Raw genomic sequence first — 22,984 nt, 5'->3', positions numbered from 1 at the left:
CCCTTGGGCTGTGAGAATATGCCCTGCCAGGGTTGAGCCCAAAGACCTACTCAGTCAGCCTGTAGTCTTGGGTCAGTAGTATCCAGTCAGCAGCCATCCCCTGTGGCCAAGTACTGACTGGCCGTCCCTCTGTGGAAGTAACATTCAACAGACCAAAGGCACGTTCAGCCTCGCACAGAGGCCATCTCCCCCCAAGCCCCTCCTAGGGGGACCTGTTTACATCAGAAGCCCACTGTTTGTGCTTGTGCCAGGACCCCATACAGTGCTCCCCCACTGTGGCTCTTGGGAGGGAGACGCACCCTCACTCCCAGCGCGCCACCGCTCCCTTCCCAGGTTCCTGCGGAGGGAGCTGCTGGTCGGCGGGGGCAGAGAAAGCAGAACTCTCCAGCCCTGGGGAGAGGTTCGCGGGGAGAGTGGTGAATAAAGTGTCACCTAGGATAAGGAAGCGCGCAAACCCAAACCGTTGCTTCGCCTCCCCAGCGGACTACTTGTGGAAGAGATAACAGGCACATATCAAGCGGTTCACTGCCCCCCCATAGGGTAGAACTGGAGTGCGCAGGCGCCAATGCGCCGGCAGGGGAAGCGAGGACAGCAGGCGCCACAGCAGGCCCCTCTAGCCTCTGACCCGGGCGCTTGACGCAGTTGGAGACAGTACGCAGGCGCAGCAGATCCTCGACAAGGCGCGCGCCGCTGTGGAGCCTCAGTGCGCAGGCGCGGGAGTCTCCCCTCTAAGGGCACGCGCCGTCAGGGCAGCGCGCAAGTGTCACGTCGTGGGTGGAGCCCGAGGGGCAGGCGGCGGATTTCCGGTTCCGAGAGGAGCGAACGGCCGCGGAGACGACAGCTACCGCTTACGAGAAGACTACTTCGGAGGAGCAAGAGGAATTAGGGCAGGCGGGACGCGCATACGGGACCCTCACCTTGGGTCCTCAGGCCTAGGGCGGCGGAAGCTACCGGCCTGGTGCCAAGCTGGTGAGATAGCAGTGGGTGTGGAAATGGAGAGCGCTCAGGCGGAGAATGGGAAGGAATTGAGGCTCGGAACCCTGCTGGGGAGGAATGAAAGGTGCTCAGGCTAAGGAGGTGGAGGAATGGCGGCGCCGGAGTATTGAAAGGGAGGTCTGGAAGGATTTAGGTGGAGGACGGGAAGAAATATGGCTCAGAATGCTGACAGGAGTGTCGGGATCCTGGGAAAAAAGAGAAGAATGAGGAAGATCAGAACGCTTAAGGGGAGATATCGGGCTTCTCAAGGAGAGAGAGATGGGGGTTCAGAACGTTGAAAAGAAGAAATAAGGGGCCTTCGGCCTGGTGACAAGAAGAAATGTTAGGGTTGGAATGCTGAAAGGAAGGAGGAGAACTTCCATGCAGGACTAGAAAGAAGGGGGGGCGGTGTCAGAGGCTGACCAGGGATGTCATGATCCTGGACCCAAAGGTGGGGAATATGTGTGTGTTGGGAGAAATCAGAATTTCTCAGGCTGATAAGAGAAGAATGGAGGTTGAGAAAGTTGAAGGGGAAGAGGGGTGACTTTTCGGCTGTAGAGGAGAGACATAGGTTTTTGCTTTGTGCTTGGGGAGGAACTATGGGTCAGAACCCTGAGAGAGGAAAGAAATAACGCTTGCCGAGCTCTTGTGCTGAAGAAGGGGAGACATGGGGGCTTCCAGGCTGAGGAATGGAAAGAATATGGTGGCGTTGGGGTCTGTCTCAGGGAAGGTCTGTGATGAAGGTTATAACTCTGAAATAGTAGGCTAAGACGTATCACATGTGGGGAAGAAATGGAACAGTTAAAACAGTGAAAGAGAAATTGGAAAATTGTGGGTTAGAGAAGCAGGGAATGGGAGTTCAGAACACTAAAATAGTCGACTAAAACCAAGCAAAATGGGGCCTCTTGTACTGAACTTTGCAAGTATTAGGGGCAGGTCTCAGGGTGATAAGAGGAAGAATAAGGACTATTAGGTGAAAGACAGCTAGTGTCTTCTGTAGGAAGGACAGGTAGAGATGACCGGGGTGGGGGATAAGTTTCTTGGGTTGACAGTGAAGGGAAACCGAGGAAAACGAGAGATAGGTAAGGGAAATGAAAAATGGGACCAGGCAGAGATACATATGAGAGTTTATTTGTCAGAGCTGACAAATAAAGGCCATCTCTCTATAGTGGAGAGAGGCAAAACAGGCTTGGGTTCCGGGTGGTTAGGGGTTGGGTTGGTATACGGGAGTGGTGAGCCTTTCTCAGAAACGCCTTTGGGCAGGAAAGCAAAACTTTTTCCTTAAAATGGCTGCCTAGATGCTAAGCAAGGACCTTATATTCCCCCCCTTTTTATTGTTTATTGGGCCCCTTAGGGAATGGGAACATATGTCAATCTTCTGTAACTGCTTCCTGCTGGGAAGGGGCAGCATTTGAGTTGTCAATAGGGGCTTAGGATGTCATTGAAACGATGATGGAAGTTGAGTGGTGGTGGAATGCTGCCCTTGGCTGCCCAATTTTGGTGAGCTGAGTAGGGAGATAGGCAGTCTATATAGAAGCTCAAAAGGGGAGAAGTTGAGTGCTTCTTTGGGAGGGCCCTAACCTAAGAAGAGCCAAGGGAAGGAGTTTAGTCCAATCTAAATGTAATTCAAGGGATAATTTAGTGAAAATGTTCTTCAAGGTTCAGTTGGTACGTTTCACCTTTCCAGAGGACTGAGGATGATAAGAGATATGAAAATGCCAGGAGATGTTGAATGCCTTAGCTCAGACCTTGAAATATGGGAAGTAAATTCAGGATGATTATCAGATTGGAGCAAGGAGGTTGAGGCCAGATCGAGGAAGAATGTGTTCAATGAGGATGCTGGCCACTGTGGGAGCACACTGTGGTAGGAAAAGTCTCAACCCATCCCGAGAAGGTGTTGATGAGTACCAAGAGAAATTAGTACCGCTTGATGGGGGCATATGGGAGAAATCCACCTGCCAATCAGAGCAAGGGAGCTGTCCTCTTGCCTGGTTTAAAGGGAAGGCAGGTGGGCAGAAATTGGAGGTGGGGTTGTCTTTTTGGCAGATTTCACATGAGGCAGAGAGGGTAGAAAGAAATTGTAGGTCTTCTCGAGAGAGTTTAAGGTGGGAAGTGAGAAATTGTTTTAAAGATGTGGTGTTAGAGTGAAAGAGGTTTTGAAGGAAGGTAAGTATCTGTTGAGTGTCAGGTGGGGAAGAATCCATTAGGGAACTAGCAAGGCAGAGGACTGCAGGTGGAGTTCGCTGTTGGAGGGCAGAGTCTGTATTATTGTTGTCTAGTTTCACAAAGGAGGTGTCTGTCTTATGAGTTTTACAATGTGAGATGCTGATGGCAGTGGGAAGCTTTGAGGCCTGAAGGAGATCAGAGATAAAGGGGGCATTAGTAATTGAGGTTCCTTTGGTGGTAAGGAATCCACTCTCCTTCCAAATAAGATGGGATCTTTCATCAGAGAAACCTGTAGAAATAAAAGGCAACAGGGTGTAAGGAATGTAAGCCCTTATGTGAATGGGCTTAGGAAGCAATTGGACTTGAAATATCCAGACAGTACGGTCCACCTTGGAAGCGGGTAATGGGAAAGCACTGGCAGACAGAATAGGGGATGGTCCTAAGGTAAGGGTGAGGATCAGGGGAGCAGCTGGCAAGTCTGGATGGAAGCATATATGAGGGGAGAAGGAAAGCATAGCCCCCAACTTTGTGAGGATGTCCCTTCCCAAAAGGGGAGCAAGGCACTGTGGGATGACCAAAAAGGAGTGGGTAAAAATTAGAGAGCCAAAAGTGCAAACAAGGCTAGGTGTCTGTAAGGGTTGATAGTAGGCCCCCAGAACTCCTTGAGGACTGAATATGTAGCCCTGGTGTATAGGAGGAAGGAGACAGGCCTACCTGAAATATGCAGAATTACCCTGGTTTCCATTGGAGTGATGGTAAATGGTCGGGTGATGGGGACCTGGGACTCGTCAGTCTTCTGTGGCCAGTCCTAAGAGTTGGAAAGAGGAACCAGAAGGGCTTGATGGCCAGGGGCTGCCAAGGAGTCAGGGATAGTCAATGGCCAAGTGTCCCTCTTAATGACATTTAGGACAAGGGCCTGGAGGCTTGCAAGGCTTGGGACATATATGAGTACAGTGACCCATCTGACCACATTTAAAACAGTCCAAGCGGTCCCAAGGGACCCTTCTGTGAGCAAGTGGAACCAGGAACAGATACTGAGGCCGGACTGATGGCTTGAGCAAGCATCTGATATTTCTGCTTTTGGGCCTTCTCGTCTCTGTCATTATATACCTTAAAGGCCACTTCCGGAACCTCAGCTTGGGAAGTTAGGGGCCCCCTTTTGAGGTATCTTAGTTTGGCCTTAATATTGGGGGAACTCTGGGAGAAAAGTAGGTCATTAGTAGTTGTCTCCCATCTGGAGTCTCAGGGTCCAGATTAGTATATTGTAATATAGCCCTAGTCAGGTGATTTAAAAATGCTGAAGGTTTTCATTCTTATCTTGGATGACTTCCTGGAGGTTTTTATAATTGATATCCTTATGGGCTGCCTTTCTAAGTCCTGCCATGACGCAAGTAATGAATTGGTTTCTACTGGTTTCTCCTCCAGGCGAATTATAATCCCAGTTGGGGTTCCGATCAGGGACCGCTTCAGTGCCAGTCTGGTGGGCAGGGAAGGTCTGATGTACCTCATCAACATAATTTCTAGCTTGTTCCCAAACTTGCCTGCGCTGCTCGTGCAATAGGGTGTTAGAAAAGATCATATGGACGTCATTGAAGGTCAAATCAAATGATTGAGTCAGATATGGTACTCTTTGATATATGTGGTGGGGCTTGAAGCAAAGGACCCAAGCCACTTTTCTATCTGTGAAAGAGCTGACGGAGAGAAAGGCACATGAATCCAGATTACACCGTCTTCCCCAGCCCTCTTGTGGACAGGACACAGAGATGCAGGTTGGGCAGTGGCAGCCTATGTAGCAGGAGGAGTGAAGGGCGGAGGGGCCAAGGGGATATTTGCTGTGGCAGCTTCATCAGAAAGAGAATTGTGGTATGGTGGGGACACATCCACTGGGTTGAAGAAGGAGGAGTCCTGGGTAGGATTTTTTGTCCCTTTGGAAGCAGGAGTAGAGGAGGTGAGAGCTAAGGGGACTTGTGCAAAAGAGCAAGTATTGCAGAGACAGGGCTTAGAATGTAGAGAAGAGGAGGCCTGAATATATGTTATCTCTTTGAATTTTCCTGAACGCTCTCAATAGTTAAAAAGGTCTCTTATAATATTGGGATCTGGAGTGCTGTTAAGCAGCCATTTAGAGTCATTATCCAGTGGATAATGAGGCCAGATCTATTTGTACACAAACAGATAATTTGGGGGGACATTAGGTCTGGGCAGGGAGAGAGAGAGGGAGAAAGAGCGAGATACCTTAGGTTAACCAAGTAGCAGCCTAGGGGACTGTGGGAGGGAATGGATGAGGAGGAGCTGACCATGGTGAGACGCAGGAGGTGAGTTTAGAGGAGGAGCATCCCCCAGTCTCTAGTATCACCTAGTCAAGAGGACAGTTATGCTCAGGGTGTTGTTGCCATTACTGGGTAAATGTTGGGGCAGGAGCCTGTAGAGGCACTTGGTCACCCCACTAGGACTACATAGTAGGGGCCGAAGCCCGTAGAGATTAACCCAAGGTTGAGAGGTAGTCTCACCAAGAACAACTCCCAGTCGCCCTCGGTGGTTTTTTTCCTCAAAACCCAGAACCCAAATAAAAGACCACCTACAGACTCGTTAGACAGTAGGGATCAGCTGCAGCTGTGAAAGGTGTGGCTAGGGGTGCCCCCCACCACACAGTAACTCTGGAAATACGTCATGTTCAGTGGTCATTTCCCGGGACCCATAGATTGTTTAGGTCCCAGAAACAGAAGTCTTAACTGGAATGTCCGGTGGTGGGTGCGGAGAACAATTCAGCAGAATGGAGGGTCTGGTCCCACAATAGAATTCATATTGGGGCCTGGGGCTGCTCATTGACCCTCAAAGAGGGGAGTGGGCACACCGGGGAACCAATTCCAGGTTTTGGCACCAAAATGAAGGGAAATTGAGGGACGAGAGACAGGTAAGCAAGAAATGAAAGACAGAGACCAGGCAGAGATACGCACAAGAGTTTGTCAGAGCTGACGAATAAAGGCCATCTCTCTATAGTGGAGAGAGGCAAAATAGGCTTGATTTCCGGGACTTTTATGGGGCAGGCTCAGAAATCAGAGCTGGGCAGGTCCTAATGTGGGTGGTTGGGGGTTGGTTGCTATGGGGGAGTTGTGAGCCTTTCTCAGAAACACCCTTGGACAAGAAAGCGAAACTTTTTCCTTAAAATGGAGGCTGTCACTTAAGATGGCTGTCTTGATGCTAAGCAAGGACCTTATAGGCAGTGAATGAAATGATGGGCTTTCAGTTTGAAGATGAAGAGAAGTAGGGAATCAGTACACTGAAGATTGAGAGCAGTGGAGGCTAGCAAGTCAAGGAATAGGAGGAATGAGGAGCTCTTGGGCCCAGGACAGGGAAGAAGGGTGAGAATGGAGGATTTTCTCTCTCATATGTGTGTGCAGCTATCTGCTGTGGCAGGTCCTAGGTTTCAGGCATGCATTACAGGATATCAGTTATTTGTGTGGCCTGGGGCAGTTTGCCCTTCCTGAAGCCTTGGTTTCTCCTATACCCTCCTCTTCCCACACCTTACAGGCTGCTACTACATTTGGAAGCCTCCATGGCTGAAGACTGGCTGGACTGCCCAGCCCTGGGCCCTGGCTGGAAACGTCGTGAGGTCTATCGCAAGTCAGGGGTCACCTGTGGACGTTCAGACACCTATTACCAGAGGTAATAGATGGGTTGTGGTCAGAATTGGGTGGGGTTAAGCCTGGTTAGGGGCAGGGTAAAAGGGTGTGGTTAACTTTGTGGGTGGAGTTTAAATTATACATATAGTCAGTCCTTATTATTCAAAGTTTTCATATTTGCAAATTCACCTATTTAATAAAATTTATTTGACCAAAGTCAATACGGTGCTTTCGTGGTTATTCACAGACATTCACAGAGCAGTGAAAAATTTGAGTCACCCAATGCACATGTTCCCAGCCAAGGTTGAACAAGGCCTTTTTGTTTCAGCTTCCATATTGTAAACAAGCATTCCTTTTCGTGGTCTATTTAGTGCCATATTTTTTTTCCCATTTTCATGCTATTTTGTTGGTGGTTTAACTGTTTAAAATAAAGCCTGAATATATAGTGCTGAAGTACCGTCTAGTGGTGAGTGCAAGAAGGCTGTGATGTGCTTTGCCCAGAAAATACGTGTCAGATAAGCTTCCTTCAGGCATGAATTAAAAATGTTGTTATCTGTGACTTCAATGTTATGGACCCGAAATACTGTATAAACATATACCGTACATCCAGAAAAAGAAGAGGAAACTTATATGTGAGGACACACTGGGAAGTAAAAAAAGTAACATTTGTGGTACCTAATGAAGCTGTGGAAAAGATTTAGGAAAGCAGCTAAATCTGTGAATCCATGAAATGATGAGCAATAAAGCATAGTGAACAGCACTGTTATGAGAAACACCAGAAAGATACGTTATCCAGCATTGGGAAAATATAAACCCATCTCAGCTAGTGCTGGTTGGCTTGCACATTTTAAAAGATTATTGATATGGTATGAAAATTGTTTAAATTGCATGTAGTGCAGGAGCTACAGATGAGGAGTCGGGGAGGGGGGAATCTGGAAAATACTTACAAAGTGTTATATGAGAAAAGGTTTATATAGAAGAAGGTTTTTAATGCCAGTGAGACTGATTTGTTTTGATGGAACAGTGGTAAGCCAATCTGTGTGATGAAAACAGCCTCCAAATCCCCTGGCTTTGAGACATTCAAAACCTAAGCAGTAATTTGTAAGAAAAATAAGGTGTCTTTAAACAGAAACACATTAAAAAGGATTATATTTTGATTATTGAATAAAAATGAGGCCAAAGACTTGCTGGACCCTAACCCTGTATTTGTCCCACGGACCAGTGTTTTCTTACTAATTCTGGGTTCTTGGCAGTTTTATAGAACATAACTACCAGGAATAATGAGAATTGACTGTAATTACATATACAGATGTTTATAAACCTTTTACATATGTTTTAGAATTATTAACAATACAGTTAACTAAGCTTTTTACTCTAATTTTCTTTTTGCATTAAAGTTTACATTTCCCTAGAGGAAAATAATAAAACTGCAAATATGATTGCTTTCCTTTTATGTTTAGTTCTAATTTTTTCACGTATTTACATAATTGTATTAAACTCTCAAAACTTAAAATTTAATTGTCAGGAATTATAAGGGATCCAAGATTTTACCCTACTTTGGATAAGATAACAAGTGAATGAATGCTGATAGGAAATATGAGACTCCTGGGTCAGAAATGAAAGAATTTATTACATCAGCAACAGGATACAGTGCCAGTTCCCTGAATCCCAATTCCCACAGTGAATGAAGAGGGCTAAATAGCATATGCACTGCATGTCAGTAGGTTGTATTATAGAAAAGAAACCCTGAGCTTATAATATTAAGACAGTATGCTTTCCTCTTCCTTCGGAAGGAGACCCTGTCTTATCTTCCAAGGTCTGTCTTAGAAACATCCTTGAAAAAATAGTTTATTACAAAGGACAACTGATGCCTCTTATGAGACATGCAGAAATGGAGACTCACAGAGTAACCTTTCAGTATCTCAGCATCAACTACTAGCACTTTATATTTTATGTATAGTTTTTTTGGTACTGGGGATTGAACCCAGGGGTGCTTTACTACTAAGCTATGTCCCAAGCCTTTTAAACTTTTTAAATTTTGAGACAGGGTCTTGCTGGTTTGCTTAGGAACTTGTTAAGTTCCTAAGGCTGGCCTCGAACTTAGAATCCTCCTTTTTCAAAATTCTGATTCGCTGGGATTGCAGACGTGTGTCACTGCACCTGGATGTAGTTAATATTTTTATGTGCTTTTTTAAAAATATTTTTTTTAGTTCTTGATAGACCTTTATTTTATTTATTTATATGTGGTGCTGAGAATTAAACCCAGTGCCTCACACAGGCAAGTGCACTACCGTTGAGCCCCAGCCCCAGTCCTTCATGTGCTTTTTAAACATTTCTGTTAGAATTTTCTTTGCTTGATGATGCATTTGGTATATAATACTTAAATATTTACATGTTATGTATTTGTGTCCTTATTTGTGTTAATTTTTACTCATAAAAAGTATTTTCAACACCATTAGTGCCATGTGTCTATGTTTTATACAGTCGTGTTAGTGATGGGAATACATTAGGAGAAATGCATCATTAGGTGATTTTATTACACAAACCTCATGGAGTACAGTTTTTACAAATTTAGATTGTATAACCTCTACATGCCTAGGCTGAGGAGTGTGTTCTGAGAAATGTGTCATTAGAGGATTTCATCATGTGAACCTTATGGAATGTACTTCTACAAACTAGGTTATCCCCCCTCAAACCTTCCCACAGGGAAGAGGACTGGGGATTGAACCCAGAGGCTCACACATGCCAGCACAAGTACTCTACTAAAGAGCTGCATTACCAACCTTTTTTATTTTATTTTGAAACAGGGTCTTGCTAAGTTGCCGAGACTGGCCTTGGACTTGAGATCCTCCTAACCCAGCCTCCTGAGTAACTGGGATTATGTAGGAATGCACCACTGTGCCTCACCATGCAATATAGTCTACGGGATGATATTTATATATGCTGTTTGCAGTTGATCCTTGTGCAGTGCATAACTATGTATGCTGAATCCTGTTGCTCCTAAGGCTATGATAAAATGAGATCAAATCAAACACAAGAGAAAATGATGAAATTGAGAAATGCAGCAAATGTGAGAGATGAGGCTGCTGCTGTCCCCACATGGTGTACTGTTTTAAAGCAAACTAAAAAAAGTAGGAATGCACTCTAAAATAATGATAAAATGTGCAGCAAAGGGGCTGGGGATATAGCTCAATGGTAGAGTGCTTTCCTAGCAAGTGAAATCCTGGGTTCAATCCCACTACCACACACAAAAATAGCAAGTACATAAACCAGGAGTAGTCATTTATTAAGTATATTTATTAAGTAGTACATACTGTATGTAATTATATGGGCTATATAACTGGCAGTGCTGTAGGTTTGTTTACATCAGCATCACCATAAAAATGAGTAATGTGTTTTGCTTGACGTTACAATGGCCATGATGTCACTAGGCAATAGATTTTTCAGCTCTATTATAATCTTTATTGGACCACCTTACAATGTATGATCTGCTGTGGACTGAAACGTCATTATATAGCTCATGACTGTAGTATTTATTAATAATAGTTTGTAAACATGCTTATATTTTTATTTATCTGTTCCTTTTACTCACGGTTGGGGTGGGATCTGGATGGGGCTCACAGGCCAATTCCAGGATGCCTCTTGAATCCCACTAGCCCTGTAGGAGGGTGAGCCGGGTGGAACTACATTGGCTTCACCTTGGTGCCAACTCATCCTGGCCCATCCTCAGCCCCACAGGAGACAGGATCCGAAGCAAAGTTGAGCTGACTCGATACCTGGGCCCTGCATGTGACCTCACCCTCTTCGACTTCAAACAAGGCATCTTGTGCTATCCAACCCCCAAGGTACTTCACAATGAATCCAGGCAAGGGTAACTGTGCCACCTGACTCCCATGCACTGATCCACATTCCTCATGCCCTCACTCATCTTCAGGTCCAATCTGTGGCTGTCCCCAGCAAGAAGCGGAAAAAGCCTGCAAGATCGGCCAAAACTCGGAAACGTCAGGTTGCACCCCAGAGGACTGAGGTCAGGAAGGAGAGAAAGGAGAGGAAAGAGACCCAAGAGGATGAGACCAAGGCTGATACTGACACAATCCCAGCTTCGTTCCCTGCACCTGGGTGAGTATTGGCCTAAAGTGAACCAGATGGGAGAGATTTGTGATGGTACTGTTAAGGCCCCATATCTGTCTTTTCCATCACAGGTGCTGTGAGAACTGTGGAATCAGCTTCTCAGGGGATGGTTCTGGAAGGCAGCGGCTCAAGACATTGTGCAAAGACTGCCGAGGTGAGTGGCCCCCTAGGATGGGACATAAAAAACATGAGCCAGGACAGGCCCAGTGTCAGGCTAGACTGGAAGTTGAGGAGACTACTGGCATGGGTGGAGGTTGGATGTTGGAAGTATGAAGCATGGATACAAGTTGAATATGGAAGTCAGGGCTGAGGTGGTGGGTAAGGCCAGGTGTCAGTTGCTCCCTTCCCATTTCTCTCTCTCCCTATCCCCCAGCACAGAGAATTGCCTTCAACCGCGAGCAGAGAATGTTTAAGGTAAGTACATGTGCTTCCTCTTCACAACCCTGCAGTAGGACCAAGATGTGATGAAGCTGGTGGAGGGTGTGATGGGTCAGTCATAGAGCCATAGGGTGCAGGAATCCTTTTATAGGGAACTCTCCATGGATTGGTTACCAACTCAGTGATGGGAATTAATTGGGGTATCTGTCAATAGATATTGTGATGAAGTCAACAGGGAACCAGTAGACATAGTAGTGGTTTCAGTATGGGCAGCTAATCTGTATTTATTAGATAATAGTGATGAGGTTAATGATAGTGATGGGAGCTAGTGTCAGATCAGCAGACATGGGAGAGCAGGGGGCTTGCAGCCACCCTACTTAGGCCTGTAACCTCACCTCACCATTTCTGGCAGCGTGTAGGCTGTGGAGAGTGTACAGCCTGTCGGGTAACTGAAGACTGTGGGGCCTGCTCCACCTGCCTCCTGCAGCTACCCCATGATGTGGCCTCAGGGCTGTTCTGCAAGTGTGAGAGGAGACGCTGCCTCCGGATTGTGCAGAGGGTGAGTTGGGCAGGTGGGGTGGGCCCAAGGCTCACCCCAGCCCCTGGCCCTCATAGCCCTGACCCCATGCATCACACCTCCGGCCCCCCCCCCCCCCCAACAGAGCCGAGGGTGTGGAGTGTGCCGGGGCTGTCAGACCCAAGAGGACTGTGGCCATTGCCGAGTCTGCCTTCGCCCTCCCCGCCCTGGTCTCAGGCGCCAGTGGAGGTGTGTGCAGCGGCGCTGCCTTCGGGTGAGTCAGGCTGGAGGGACCAGCACTGGCCTGGCCGGGCCAGAGCTCGTTCTGTTATTAAAAGTTGCCACTGCTGCTGCTGCTTCCTCCCAACCTGGCCTTGCCTAACTCATGTCTTTCTTTTCCCTCCCACCCCACATTCACCTCCCTGACCTCACCTACCTGTCTTTATATGCCAGCACCTTGCTCACTGCCACCTTCGCCATCATTGGCGATGTCAGTAACACCCCCCGCTAGCGGTGACTCCCCATGCTGTGAGTGCCCCACAGCACACACTTTCTACCTGTCCCATGCATGCTTTCTGCAATTTAAGGGGTTCTGTGTTCACCTGGTGCCATGAAGCCCTAATCAACTCTTTTGGCTGTCTCCCAGGGTAAACGTAGATGCCACAGGGGAGGCCGTGACTCCAAGATGGCTGCCCGACGACACTCTCGAGCTCAGCCAGTGCCTATTCTTCCCACACTGCAGCCTCCAGAACCCCCAGAGCCCATGGAGCTGGTAAGATTTCAGTGGGCAGGGGAAAGCACAACCTTCACCTTTTCCCAGTACCTGCCCTGACCTTGCTCCATTTGCCTCTGCAGCACAACAACTCCCCGGTGCCCTCACCTCCTGCTGAGTTCATCTATTACTGTGTAGACGAGGACGAGCTAGTGAGTGGCCCTACCCTACCTGGATAAGCCTAGACTCTCAAGATGCTTGGTTAACCCAAGGAAGGAGATGGGTACCAGGATGGGATGAGCAATAATGGAGGGGAGGAATGACATGGGATCAGCAGGTGCAGTGAGAGTGCCTAATGTCAGATGAACCAACACTTGGTGGTTAATGCAGGACCAGCACACCCATGATAGGGCTGATAGAGGAGCAGGTAGCATAGTGACTGGAGTTCATGTAGGATGAGCAGACATAGCTGACATGGTGATTGAAGCCAGTGGGGTCAGCAGAATCCTGCTGGAAGTGAGGAATCAAAGACAGCGTTGCTAGCTGCACTGTGATGGAGCATCCATAGTTCTAATGTTATCGGACTTGCAGACACTGATTTATGGCAAATGGGAAGTCAGCAGGTTGAGATTAGTGTGCAGCTGGTTCCCTTGATAGAGCTAAAAGAACACCAGAAATAGTAGTGGAATGGGTGTTGAGGATGGCCTCTCCTAGTCCTAGTGACAGCACCACCATTCCCCCCCACCAGCAGCCCTACACGAACCGCCGGCAGAACCGCAAGTGCGGGGCCTGTGCAGCCTGCCTACGGCGGATGGACTGTGGCCGCTGCGACTTCTGCTGCGACAAGCCCAAATTCGGGGGCAGCAACCAGAAGCGCCAGAAGTGTCGTTGGCGCCAATGCCTGCAGTTTGCCATGGTGGGTGGGGCAGAGGAAGGGTTAGGTGGAGGGGATAGGTTGGGCCAGGCACCCCAGTGTCTGAGAGTGGTGGGCAGGCCTGGTAGGTGGTTGGGTGGTACAGTGGCTCTGGCAAAGAATTAGCAGACCTTGTGCTGGGGTAGGAGTCTAGGTGGCACTGGCATTGCTAATGGAAACTGGTAGGCTCAGTGATAAGGGCTCATGTAAGTAGATTTCTGTGCTGGGACTAATGGGAGGTTAGTATACACATTGAACAGTGCAGGGTGGGTGGGGCCAGTCAAGGCAGCAGGTGGCCATAGTACTCCCATCTTTCCTTACAGAAGCGGCTGCTGCCCAGTATTGGGTCAGAGTCCGAGGAGGGGGCAGGATCACCTCTACTTCACCCTCGTCGAAAGAGACCAGGTTCTGTTCAACGGCCCCACCTGGCCCCCACCCTGAAGCCCCCTTTGGCTACTCGCACAGCCCGACCAGGCCGTGCTCAGCCTCCAATGAAACAGGAAGCAGGTGCTAGCTTTGTACTACCCCCTCCTGGCACTGACCTTGTGTTTTTACGGGAGGGTGCCAGCAGTCCTGTGCAGGTGCCTGGCCCTGCTACAGCTTCCACAGAAGCCCCATTGCAGGTGAGAGTCCCATCTTATCCTCCCTTTACTATCCCACTCAGCCTGATATCAGGGTACTAAGACCAAGTCTGCCACCATCCTCCTTCATGCAGGAAGCCCAGTGCTCTGGCCTGAGTTGGGTTGTGGCCTTACCTCAGGTAAAGCAAGAGAAAGCAGATGCCCAGGAAGAGTGGACATCGGATATAGCTGTCCTGACTTCTCCCACATTGCAACCTGGCTGCCCTAGCAAGGTGGGAACAGTGATGGGTGTTCTTTTGGTGCCATAGTGGGATGGTCTATAAGCAGAGTAGTGGTGAGCCATGATGGTGGCACTGTGAGTAGGGTAGGTGCAACTAGATACCCACTTTCAGTTCAATTAACAGGAAAATGAAGGCTAGTGAAGAATGGGAAAGATTTGTAGGCAGAAAGGTGGCATTTCTGTGCTGAACTATGATGGAAGTGGGATCTGTCAACAAGTGACCATTTGGCTGACAGACTTTCCTTAGGCCAACCCTATCCTTCTAACCACTGCCCTTCCCCTGCTTCTCTCAGGCAATAGACCTGTGCCTGCCACCTGTGAAGCAAGAGCCACCTGACCCTGAGGAGGGAAAGGAGGAGAACAAGGATGGCTGTGTCTCCGAATCAGCCCCAGAGGAGGAGGTGGCAGGAGGGCCTGGCACGCCCGTGGTCAGTGCTGGGGGATGCCCTATCTTGCCCTGACCTTGTCTTAGCCCCTCCAGCCATGTTGACCCATGATGTTAATTCTTCCCTAGATCACGGAGATTTTCAGCCTGGGTGGAACCCGCTTCCGGGACACAGCAGTCTGGTTGCCAAGGTGTGCCCCACACAGTGAGGGGTGGGGATGGGGAGGGTGCCTGCCAGATGTGGACCCTGAGTTTTGAAAGTACAGCCAGCAATTTGGGTACAGAAGGAGATGAAGACCCACACTCACTAAACTGTTCACTACTGGTCAGGTGACAGGGTTTGCGCAGTACCCTAGAACTTTTTCCAGAGTCTCGGCCCAGTAGTGTTCCAAGTCAGGGTCTACTTTGGTGGGAGGGGGAGAAGACCTGATGCCATGTGATGAGATTGAAAGAAAAAGAAAGATTAGGAGAGTCTGGTGCCTACCTCTTTAAGAAAATTCTGTAGGGGTCAGACTTGATATATAAACTCTTATTCAGAAAAACAGCCTTGGAATCTCCCAGAGACCCCTTGGTAGGCTCTCTCCTAAAGATGAGAAGAGCATATACCACAGAAATGACATTGGGCTAGTCTGGGCAGTGAGGTTGGTAGAGGCTCTGGGTCCTGATCTGGGTCTGTGAGCTGGGTTCACACTCAGTTGTGTGACCTCTGGCTTGTCTTGTGCCTCCTGGAGTAGCCTCTATAGAAAGGCTCAGGCTACCTCCCTTGAGCCTTTCTTGTTGAGATTACTGTTTCAGCTGCTGAACAAAATTCCCTTTAGACCTGGCAATAGGATGAAGGGTAGGTTCCTATAAGAACTGGGGTGGCTGAAGGAGGACCATGGCATGCTGCCTCCTACAGAAGGTTGACAGGCCCTGCACAGAACCCCCAGACACAGGCAACAGAATCCAGTTCAAGCACTGGATTCCCCTGTTCCTATAAACCAGATCCATCTGTACCTGGGAGAGAGGTACTAACTGAGCCCCTGCTGGGTGTATAGTAGTGTAGAGAGATCCTACTCTAATTACACTGAGCCCTGTAAGGCTTGCCCTTCAGAAGAGACAGGATCCTTATCTGCAGGGAGCTCATCATTCCCTGTGCATGATGAAATCATTACATGCTACAGGGTAGGTGTTGGGCTGTCAGTATTGGTGGTTTTTAGAAGAAAGAAAGAGGTATAGGATGATTAAGGGAAAGTGGGTGGAGGATGCAGAATGGTAGGAAATGGTTTTGTGATGCTCCATTTTGCACATAGAAAACCTCATTCAACATACAGAACTGCTCCCTCTTCTCTAGGTCCAAGGACCTTAAAAAACCTGGAGCTAGAAAGCAGTAGACTGGAGGCTTCTGCAGACTGTAGGACTCAAGGTGATACATGCAGACCGGCTTTGTGAGAGACAACCCTGATCTACTAGGGGCTGGAAGGGGCTAGACTGGTTGCAGGGCTTGTATGTGGATCAACTGTAGGAGGAAAACCTACCAGCAAACCCAAGGAGCAGGCCTACTTCCTACTTGGAGCTTAGAGGAAACAAGCCCAAAAGGAGGAGAAAGTCAGGGGAGAAAGTTGGTGCATCTGCTCCCGGGTCTGAGGGTGATGAGAAGTTGGGTGTTAGGGGTGGGGGAGCTGGGGTGAGGAAGGGAATGTAATTAAAGCCACCACAAAGAATCTAAACAAGTCATCTTCATAATCAATTTTAAGTGGCTTCTGGATGAGACATAGCAGTGTCTCTAAACATTTTCTCAGGGAGACAGCAATTGAAAATGCAATGTGAATAAATGAAAAAAGGAAAGGAACCGCTGTTTGGTGAACTCCTCCTATGGACCCATTTATTTAATCCTCAAAACAGTCTAAGAAGACATCGATTTTGTGCACTTCTGCCAATGAGAAAATTGAGATTCAAAAGATATGAACTTACCCATTGTCAAAATCTAGTGTTGCTAGAACCTAGAATTATACCCAGGCTGTAAAACTTTGTTCTTCAAGCCACTAAACTGTTAACTGCAATCCTATGTGCAATAATGTGTAATACTGCAGTAATAGTTTCCAGTGACAATGAAGATATAGTGGATTGCTATTAACACTATAATAAATCCTTTACACTCCTGCCTTTAGCATGGTTTAGGAAGTTCTAAGGCTCTATTATGTGGACAGGGTGACCTTTTCAGAGCACCTGTTCATCCAGAATCTGGGTTATCCATAGGCCCTGGATGCTGCATAGGATTCTTCAAACCCTAAAGGGTGTCCCTTCCCATTGGCTACTGTCTATTTAGTTGTTACCCTAACTGCCCCTCCTCAGTCAGAGCATTCTTTGGAACTAAAGCTGCCAGCCTGGCTCATCTTTCCTGACACTGTACATCTGCCCTCTGATGACCTTTGTGCTTGGTTCCTGTCCTTGGCCCAAATGTCTTCCAGGAGGCTGAATTCCTGCTTTGAATTCTGCCCAAGGGTCAGCCTGGCTCAGCCTTACCTCACTCTAATGCTTCATTCATGAAATGCCAAAAAGATTTGATATATAATTTGTTACTTAGTTTTACATGGCCAGGACTCGGGGAGTGCCTCCCTTGCCTACTCTAGTTCTAGCCCTGCAACTTTAGGTAATTCTGATTTAGATTGGTCATTTCCCATTTCTAATTCACAAGATTCAACTCTCTTAACACTCTCCTATTCTTTGCCCTGCTCTACCTAGTTCAGCTATAGCCAAGAATAGATAATCTAATACTGCTTTGTTCCCGCTAGGGAACCCTAGTAAGTCTATAATTCTGACAAGTGATGTTCTAAGGGAAATTTATTTAATTGGCATTCTGACTCATAAGTGAAGAGTGTGATTACCATGACCACCAAGAAACAGATGATGTATAATGTATATTTTAAGGGATTTATTAGAGGGATTGGACTTCACATAATTGTGGGAGCTGGTTAAACAGTCTCTGTAAGGCTGTTTTCTTTGCATCTAATGCTGGAGCTTAAAGTCTGCAGGGCAGGCAGTCGGGAAGGGAAGATGGATGTAAAGTGTGGGAGACGGAGGACAAATTGGAGCCCATGAGCACAAGCTGGGACCCACATGGATTGCCTGGAACCTATGTCAGTCTCTCATCACCTCCTGCTTCAGTGATGTGGGTGTCCTGCAGAAGAAGTTGGTGCCCTTCCTCACAGAGTTAAATGTGCACCTGGCTCAGGATTAGAGAAGCTGAAGGAAGATCTCAGGGAAGGTGTAGCAGCTGCAGACCTGGCTGCAAGCCTCAGGGCTGCCCCACACCAAGGAGGTGAGCCTGCAGATAAGTGACAGCATGTGTGAACAGCAACAGCACTTTGGTGCCCCTGCACCAGCCTTCCAGCTGTAAACTATGTTACTGCTTCACTTCTGCCCTCCAGTTATCAGCCAGAATGCCTCATGTGGCCATCCTAACCAGAAGTATGGGGAAGGGAGTTCTGGGAAGCAGCCAAGATGATGCGTTGCAAAGCTAACCTGCTGTGAATCAGCTCCCAAGGGTCTCACTACTCAACTAAGGATAACTTGATAAAACTACATTGCTGAAAACACAAAACTCAAGACAAATTCTATCAAGCCAGAACAAACTTGCTGGTCTTCAGCTATTTTTGTCATTCATTCAGGTATTAAGAACCTGGCCCAAAGTAGGCACTGTATTTAATACTGGGATACAGAAATGAGAAAAGATATGGTCCATGCAGTTTTATTAAATGCATCAATATATATTACAAGTGGTGAATGGATTTCCAAATTTATCATGGAATTTAATGCTGAAAATGTAAAATTTAAGAAACTAAGGGGAGGCCAACCTTTGGGTGAAGATTGTTGGGCACCGTAGAAATTGGAAACAATTAAGTAACTGTTCTCTAACTGTTCTATTTTTGAATTATTTTTAAGGAGATTTTTATTGTCCTCTTTATAGATTTATATGCTTAGTGTTTCTTTGGGGAGTGACTTGATGGTGATAGCAGTGATTGCCTCAAAGAAACTGGGATAGTGGGTGGCAGGATCAAAGTCAGTTCTATCCAAGGACCCCCAAGATGCATCATTTTCTAGGCCTCACAGGGTGGTTGGTGGCTAAAGGCTGAGGCGCTTTTGCTGCTGATATTCACATGGGCCCAGCCCTCCAATCTCCTCAGGGCGAGGGAGCCTGCCAGCAGTCAGTCCCGCCTTAGGGTGAGACTTACCACAAATGCCTCCCCCTGGACAGGGCCTGGAGGGAAGCAACTACCCCTTTCGAAGAGGTAAAGGACTAAAATCGAACTGGAGTTAAATAACCAGGCTCATCCAGGGTGAGGGTGCTGCACGATCAACTCAGGAACCAGCGCTGAGACATCTGAGGGCAGCCGCCTGTCAGCATCAATTGGCTTCCCTGTCTGTCGCTTCCAAGAACTCATCGGGACCCTCTGGGCTGCACAACCTCGAGGGCACCCAACTGGCAGCCCAATCTCAGTGGCCTTTCCCAAACCCCGAGAGGATGGAGGGCACAGCATTTTCATTGCCTCACTTCTCTGAGGGTATATGGGCTGGGGAGGTTCCCCTCAGACCCACCCCTACAGGCCAGTCAGTGCCTGGGAGACTTAAAGATCAAGGATCCGCCCCCCAGGACGTCTTCCAGTGAATCCAGTAGACTTCCTAATTTCTTTCTTTTTTGTTTGTTTCAGGCTATGTAAACTCTTAGCAGTAAATGAAAATGAGTATTTTACGGAACTGCAATTGAAAGAAGAAGCATTATAGGAGAAAATGAATTATTAAAAGATTATTAAAAGAGAAGAAAGACATTATTTTGTGGCTGAAAAGCTGAACCAGCAATTCAGGATATGGAATCCAAATCTAGAAATGTACCATATAGAAAACCGAAGTGGGTGAACTACAAATGATTAAGGAATGCTAATTTACAGTATACTTCGGCCTTAAGAAGGTATACACAGTTTGTACTTTGGTTACTGGTATACCTTCATAACTGGCGTAGTTACTGGTTTTTTCCTACTTGCTCTGGTGTTCTATGCTCAATCTCACTTTAGAATGGGAATGCCAAAGAGTCATTCTTAATTGGCTTTTATGTATTAACTACCTTCATGCTCTTGAGGGGAAATACAAATGTGGCTTCTACCTGTGCTGAGGTCTCTGCCAGATCCAGTTCCCTGATCTGTGTTGCAGTTCTGCCAGGGATCCTGATTCTCAGGAAATGATCACCTGGACTTCTGAATTTGCATCCTGACCCAGGTCCACTGTGATTCCTTGATTCAGACTCTTTTTGGTTTTTATTTTGCCCAGCCAGGTAATGCCACTGCCCCACCAGCTCATTTGATCTGCCCCCCTTCCTAAGAAAATCCTAAGTCTAAACCCTGGTTTCTGCCCAGTGCAGTAGGAAAATTTTATTAACAGATTATTATTACTGGTTGGGTAGTTTGATAAAGCACTTTGGCTCCCTGAGCCTTAATCCACTACGCTCTAAATGAGGATAATATCTGCTGTTCTGTCAACTCTGTAAGATATTTGTCAAGCTCCAAGGTTGTATCTGTAAAAATACCTTGCCAATTGTAAAAAAAAAAAAAAAAAACTCCACAAATATAAGATGGTCCTGTGATGATTAATATCGCCATTACCAAAAATAACCTGTAGACGATTCAAAATTTAACCTTCCCAAAGAATGTCCACTAACCTTTCCCATCCTTTTAGGCCTGTTAATCTACAAACAGCAACTGGAATTGTAATTAGACCTTCGACTTCCCTTAAGTTAGAGAGCTATCCCCACCCCCTGCCATTTCCGCTGAGCCTAGACGTGGGAAAGAGCCTGTTGGGAGGTCTGGCCTGGGCGGGATGACGACTTGCTGACTCCTGGGCTGTTGGAGGAAGTCCTGTGTGCCAGCGTCTGTGGCCCCCATGGCTACCAGACTGACTTCCGCCGGATCCACCCGCACCTCGAGGTGCACCATAGCAACCAGATCTCTGCGTTGCGGAAGCCGGTCTGGAAGGTTACAGTGGTTGCCCACCTCCTACCAACGGAGGGGAAAATGTACAGCCAGCAGTTCGGCAGCCTCCCGCGGGAAATTAAGGGCCCCACCCCTAAAGTGTTGATGGTGGTAAGTGCAGAAACTGTGGTGGGACCCTGCAGGTTTCTCCATCTCCCGGCGCTCCTGGCCTAGTTGAACCAAACCTGCCCCCTGCAGGGACTTTTCTTTAGTGGCGTGAACATCTGATGTGGCAGCTTGAATTTTGAAAGCAGGATAGTCACTCACCTATTTATTTCTGCCCTCACCCACTTATCCTCCACTATCCTCTTTACCTCCTGACTTATAGTTAAAATAATTCGATCTGTATTTGGAGAATAATCACTTGGGATCTTGTTTTTTTTTTTTTTTTTTTTTTTTTGTTGTTGTTGTTGTTGTTGTTGTTCTTCAAGACACCCGAAGGAGGTCTGTCCCCTTACAATGAGTAATGTGTATCATGGAAAAAGGAAACAGGGTGGGAAGCAGATTTGGGATTTGTACTGGCTGTGATTCAGCAGTATGATTATGGGTGATCCTTCATGTACCCCTAGGAAAATTGTCTATGGAAGGGGAATTGGATTGTGTGGGATTGTGTGTGGCTATAGAACCTTACCTGTGCCAACTCAAGCAGTAACTGGAAATGGACCAAAGTGTCTCTGCAGACCTGGAAATATGCCAGGTGGTTGCCTCCAAGGCTGGGAGTATGCCAGAGGAAGACATTGCAGAATTTGATGAGTCTTGCTGAGAAGCCCAGACACTAATGGTTCAGGCACCTGTATTCATTTGTTCCTACAAACTAGTTTCTATAGATCAGAAAGCACCACCATGTGTCATTAGGCAATTATGATTTTTGCCTGAGCCCCTCCTGTAACATCTCCAGCACAGCACTGTAGAAGATATAGTGACTCTGGGAGGAGGTTTAATCTTCATTAGAAGCCTGATCTGTGCATTCAAGGAGCTTATAATCTAGTTGCAGAAACAACTTGCTCATACATATAAACCACTAAATGTTAACACAGTGGATAATAATATACATTCTCTGTATTAACAATTTGTGAAAGAAATATCAGTGATAATCAAGGACAATTGTATTTTGCTCCACAGAAAATTTCAGTCAACCTATGGACCTGCTCCCTTTTCTTTAGGTCCAAGGACTATAGAATCTGGAGGTGAAAAGCAGTAAACTGGAAGGTTCTATGGAGTAGGGCTCAATGATAATCCTAGTCAGATTTCTTGAGGGACAGCATCTAATCTATTTTGAGTCAGCACTCAGGGCCTGGGCCATCTGTAATCTGGTGCTATTACAATTTATATTGAAAACTAATAAGGAACAGGAAAAGAATATACCACTACTGGGTTTCTGTTCTCACGACTAAAAGGCTCAGGGGTCACTCCAGTTAAACTGGGCTAACTGGGCTGCACGAAATAACTACACAAGAGACACAAATACCTTTTTCTTTGGGGTCACTGTGACGGCTCCTCTGACCTTAAGGGTCTGCAGGAAGACAGAGCTAGAGCTAGAGCTAGAGCTCGAGCTGACCCCTTTTATTGAGGAGAAGTTATTTAAATGAGGCAAGGGGTCAGGTTTCAGGGGGCTGAGTCTATCTTCATGATGTTCACTGTCAGCAGGTTGACTGACACCTGGGTAGGCCACACCCAAGAGCACAGTAAGAGAAGGGGACACACACAAGGCACTCCCATGGAAGATTCTATCCTAAACAGGGCAAGGGGTTATATTACAAAGGAACAGATGAGCATAGCTTCACCCATGGGGCTCTAACAAGACACACCCATGCACGAGACACCCACCGACCCTCAGACCCGAGAAGGGTGGGGAAAGCTCTGCCACATTTCTGTGACTGAGCGCCTCAGCACCCAGCCGGGGAGTGTGACTCAGTCACGAGTAAGGTTGGTCTCCCACATACCACCAAATCAAAGAAGCAGGTCTACTGAATACTTTGTGCTTACAGAAGAATTTGGAGGAAAAAAGAGATCAGAGTGGTTGCATCTACTCTTTCTCAGGCCTGTGAGTGTGCTAAGAAATGACAGAGTTGTATTAAGGAAATAATTAAAGTCATCAAGAGATGAGACCTGAACACTAGACAATTCCCCATAAGAAAGCAATAAAAAAATAGGATGTGGTTATCTACTGGAAGGGCATTTATTTTGCTCTTCTGACTGATTAGAAAAGTAAGACTCAAAGAGAGTAAGCAATTTGCTTAACACAATTAATGGGTAGAGGCCAGAACTAAACCTAGGATGAAGGCATGGTTCTTTAAGGTAGTAAACTGTAAACTGTATTCCTC

The 22,984-nt window shown here is 47.0% G+C and overlaps 2 protein-coding genes across 17 annotated transcripts in view; both read left to right on the top strand.

Moving 5' to 3' along the window:
- The first annotated feature begins 787 nt into the window (after positions 1-787).
- Positions 788-20,262, top strand: MBD1 (methyl-CpG binding domain protein 1). Of its 16 annotated transcripts, none has more exons than XM_081262825.1 (17): positions 789-969; positions 6,670-6,804; positions 10,492-10,606; positions 10,696-10,880; positions 10,964-11,046; positions 11,266-11,306; positions 11,683-11,829; positions 11,933-12,061; positions 12,434-12,559; positions 12,643-12,711; positions 13,248-13,415; positions 13,736-14,035; positions 14,128-14,265; positions 14,567-14,701; positions 14,788-14,849; positions 15,992-16,063; positions 17,666-17,732. In XM_081262825.1, the coding sequence occupies exons 2-16, from the start codon at positions 6,695-6,697 to the stop codon at positions 16,029-16,031; spliced, it is 1,848 nt and encodes a 615-aa protein (XP_081118951.1). In that variant the 5' UTR covers positions 789-969; positions 6,670-6,694; the 3' UTR covers positions 16,032-16,063; positions 17,666-17,732. The 16 variants fall into 16 exon arrangements, with proteins under 16 accessions (XP_081118946.1, XP_081118938.1, XP_081118948.1 ...); XM_081262824.1 differs by lacking the exon at positions 17,666-17,732 and adding an exon at positions 19,350-20,262 and having other exon boundaries at positions 790-969; XM_081262820.1 differs by lacking the exon at positions 15,992-16,063 and having other exon boundaries at positions 788-969; positions 13,251-13,415; positions 17,666-19,343.
- Positions 20,263-20,371: 109 nt separating this feature from the next.
- The window catches only part of CFAP53 (cilia and flagella associated protein 53), a 34,351-nt gene continuing 31,738 nt past the window's right edge, over positions 20,372-22,984 (top strand). Inside the window, exon 1 of the mRNA XM_081262830.1 lies at positions 20,372-20,771. Coding sequence (XP_081118956.1) covers positions 20,703-20,771 — 69 coding nt within the window. The 5' untranslated portion in view covers positions 20,372-20,702. The remainder of the gene's footprint in view (positions 20,772-22,984) is intronic.

This window comes from Spermophilus citellus, assembly GCF_964194105.1.
Source record: "Spermophilus citellus genome assembly, chromosome: 12".
In the NCBI taxonomy this organism is placed as follows: Eukaryota; Metazoa; Chordata; class Mammalia; order Rodentia; family Sciuridae; genus Spermophilus; species Spermophilus citellus.
Note: the sequence above shows the minus strand (reverse complement) of the source record. Positions and strands in the feature narration are given on the sequence as shown.

What these genes read in the sequence shown, in the direction of transcription:
- MBD1 (XM_081262812.1), top strand. Translation starts at nt 6,695, where the DNA reads ATGGCTGAAGACTGGCTGGACTGCCCAGCCCTGGGCCCTGGCTGGAAA. An exon ending in GTGTAGACGAGGACGAGCTA is followed by an intron (nt 12,712 to 13,247) that starts GTGAGTGGCCCT and finishes CCCCCCCACCAG; the next exon opens with CAGCCCTACACGAACCGCCG. An exon ending in AACCTGGCTGCCCTAGCAAG is followed by an intron (nt 14,266 to 14,566) that starts GTGGGAACAGTG and finishes TGCTTCTCTCAG; the next exon opens with GCAATAGACCTGTGCCTGCC.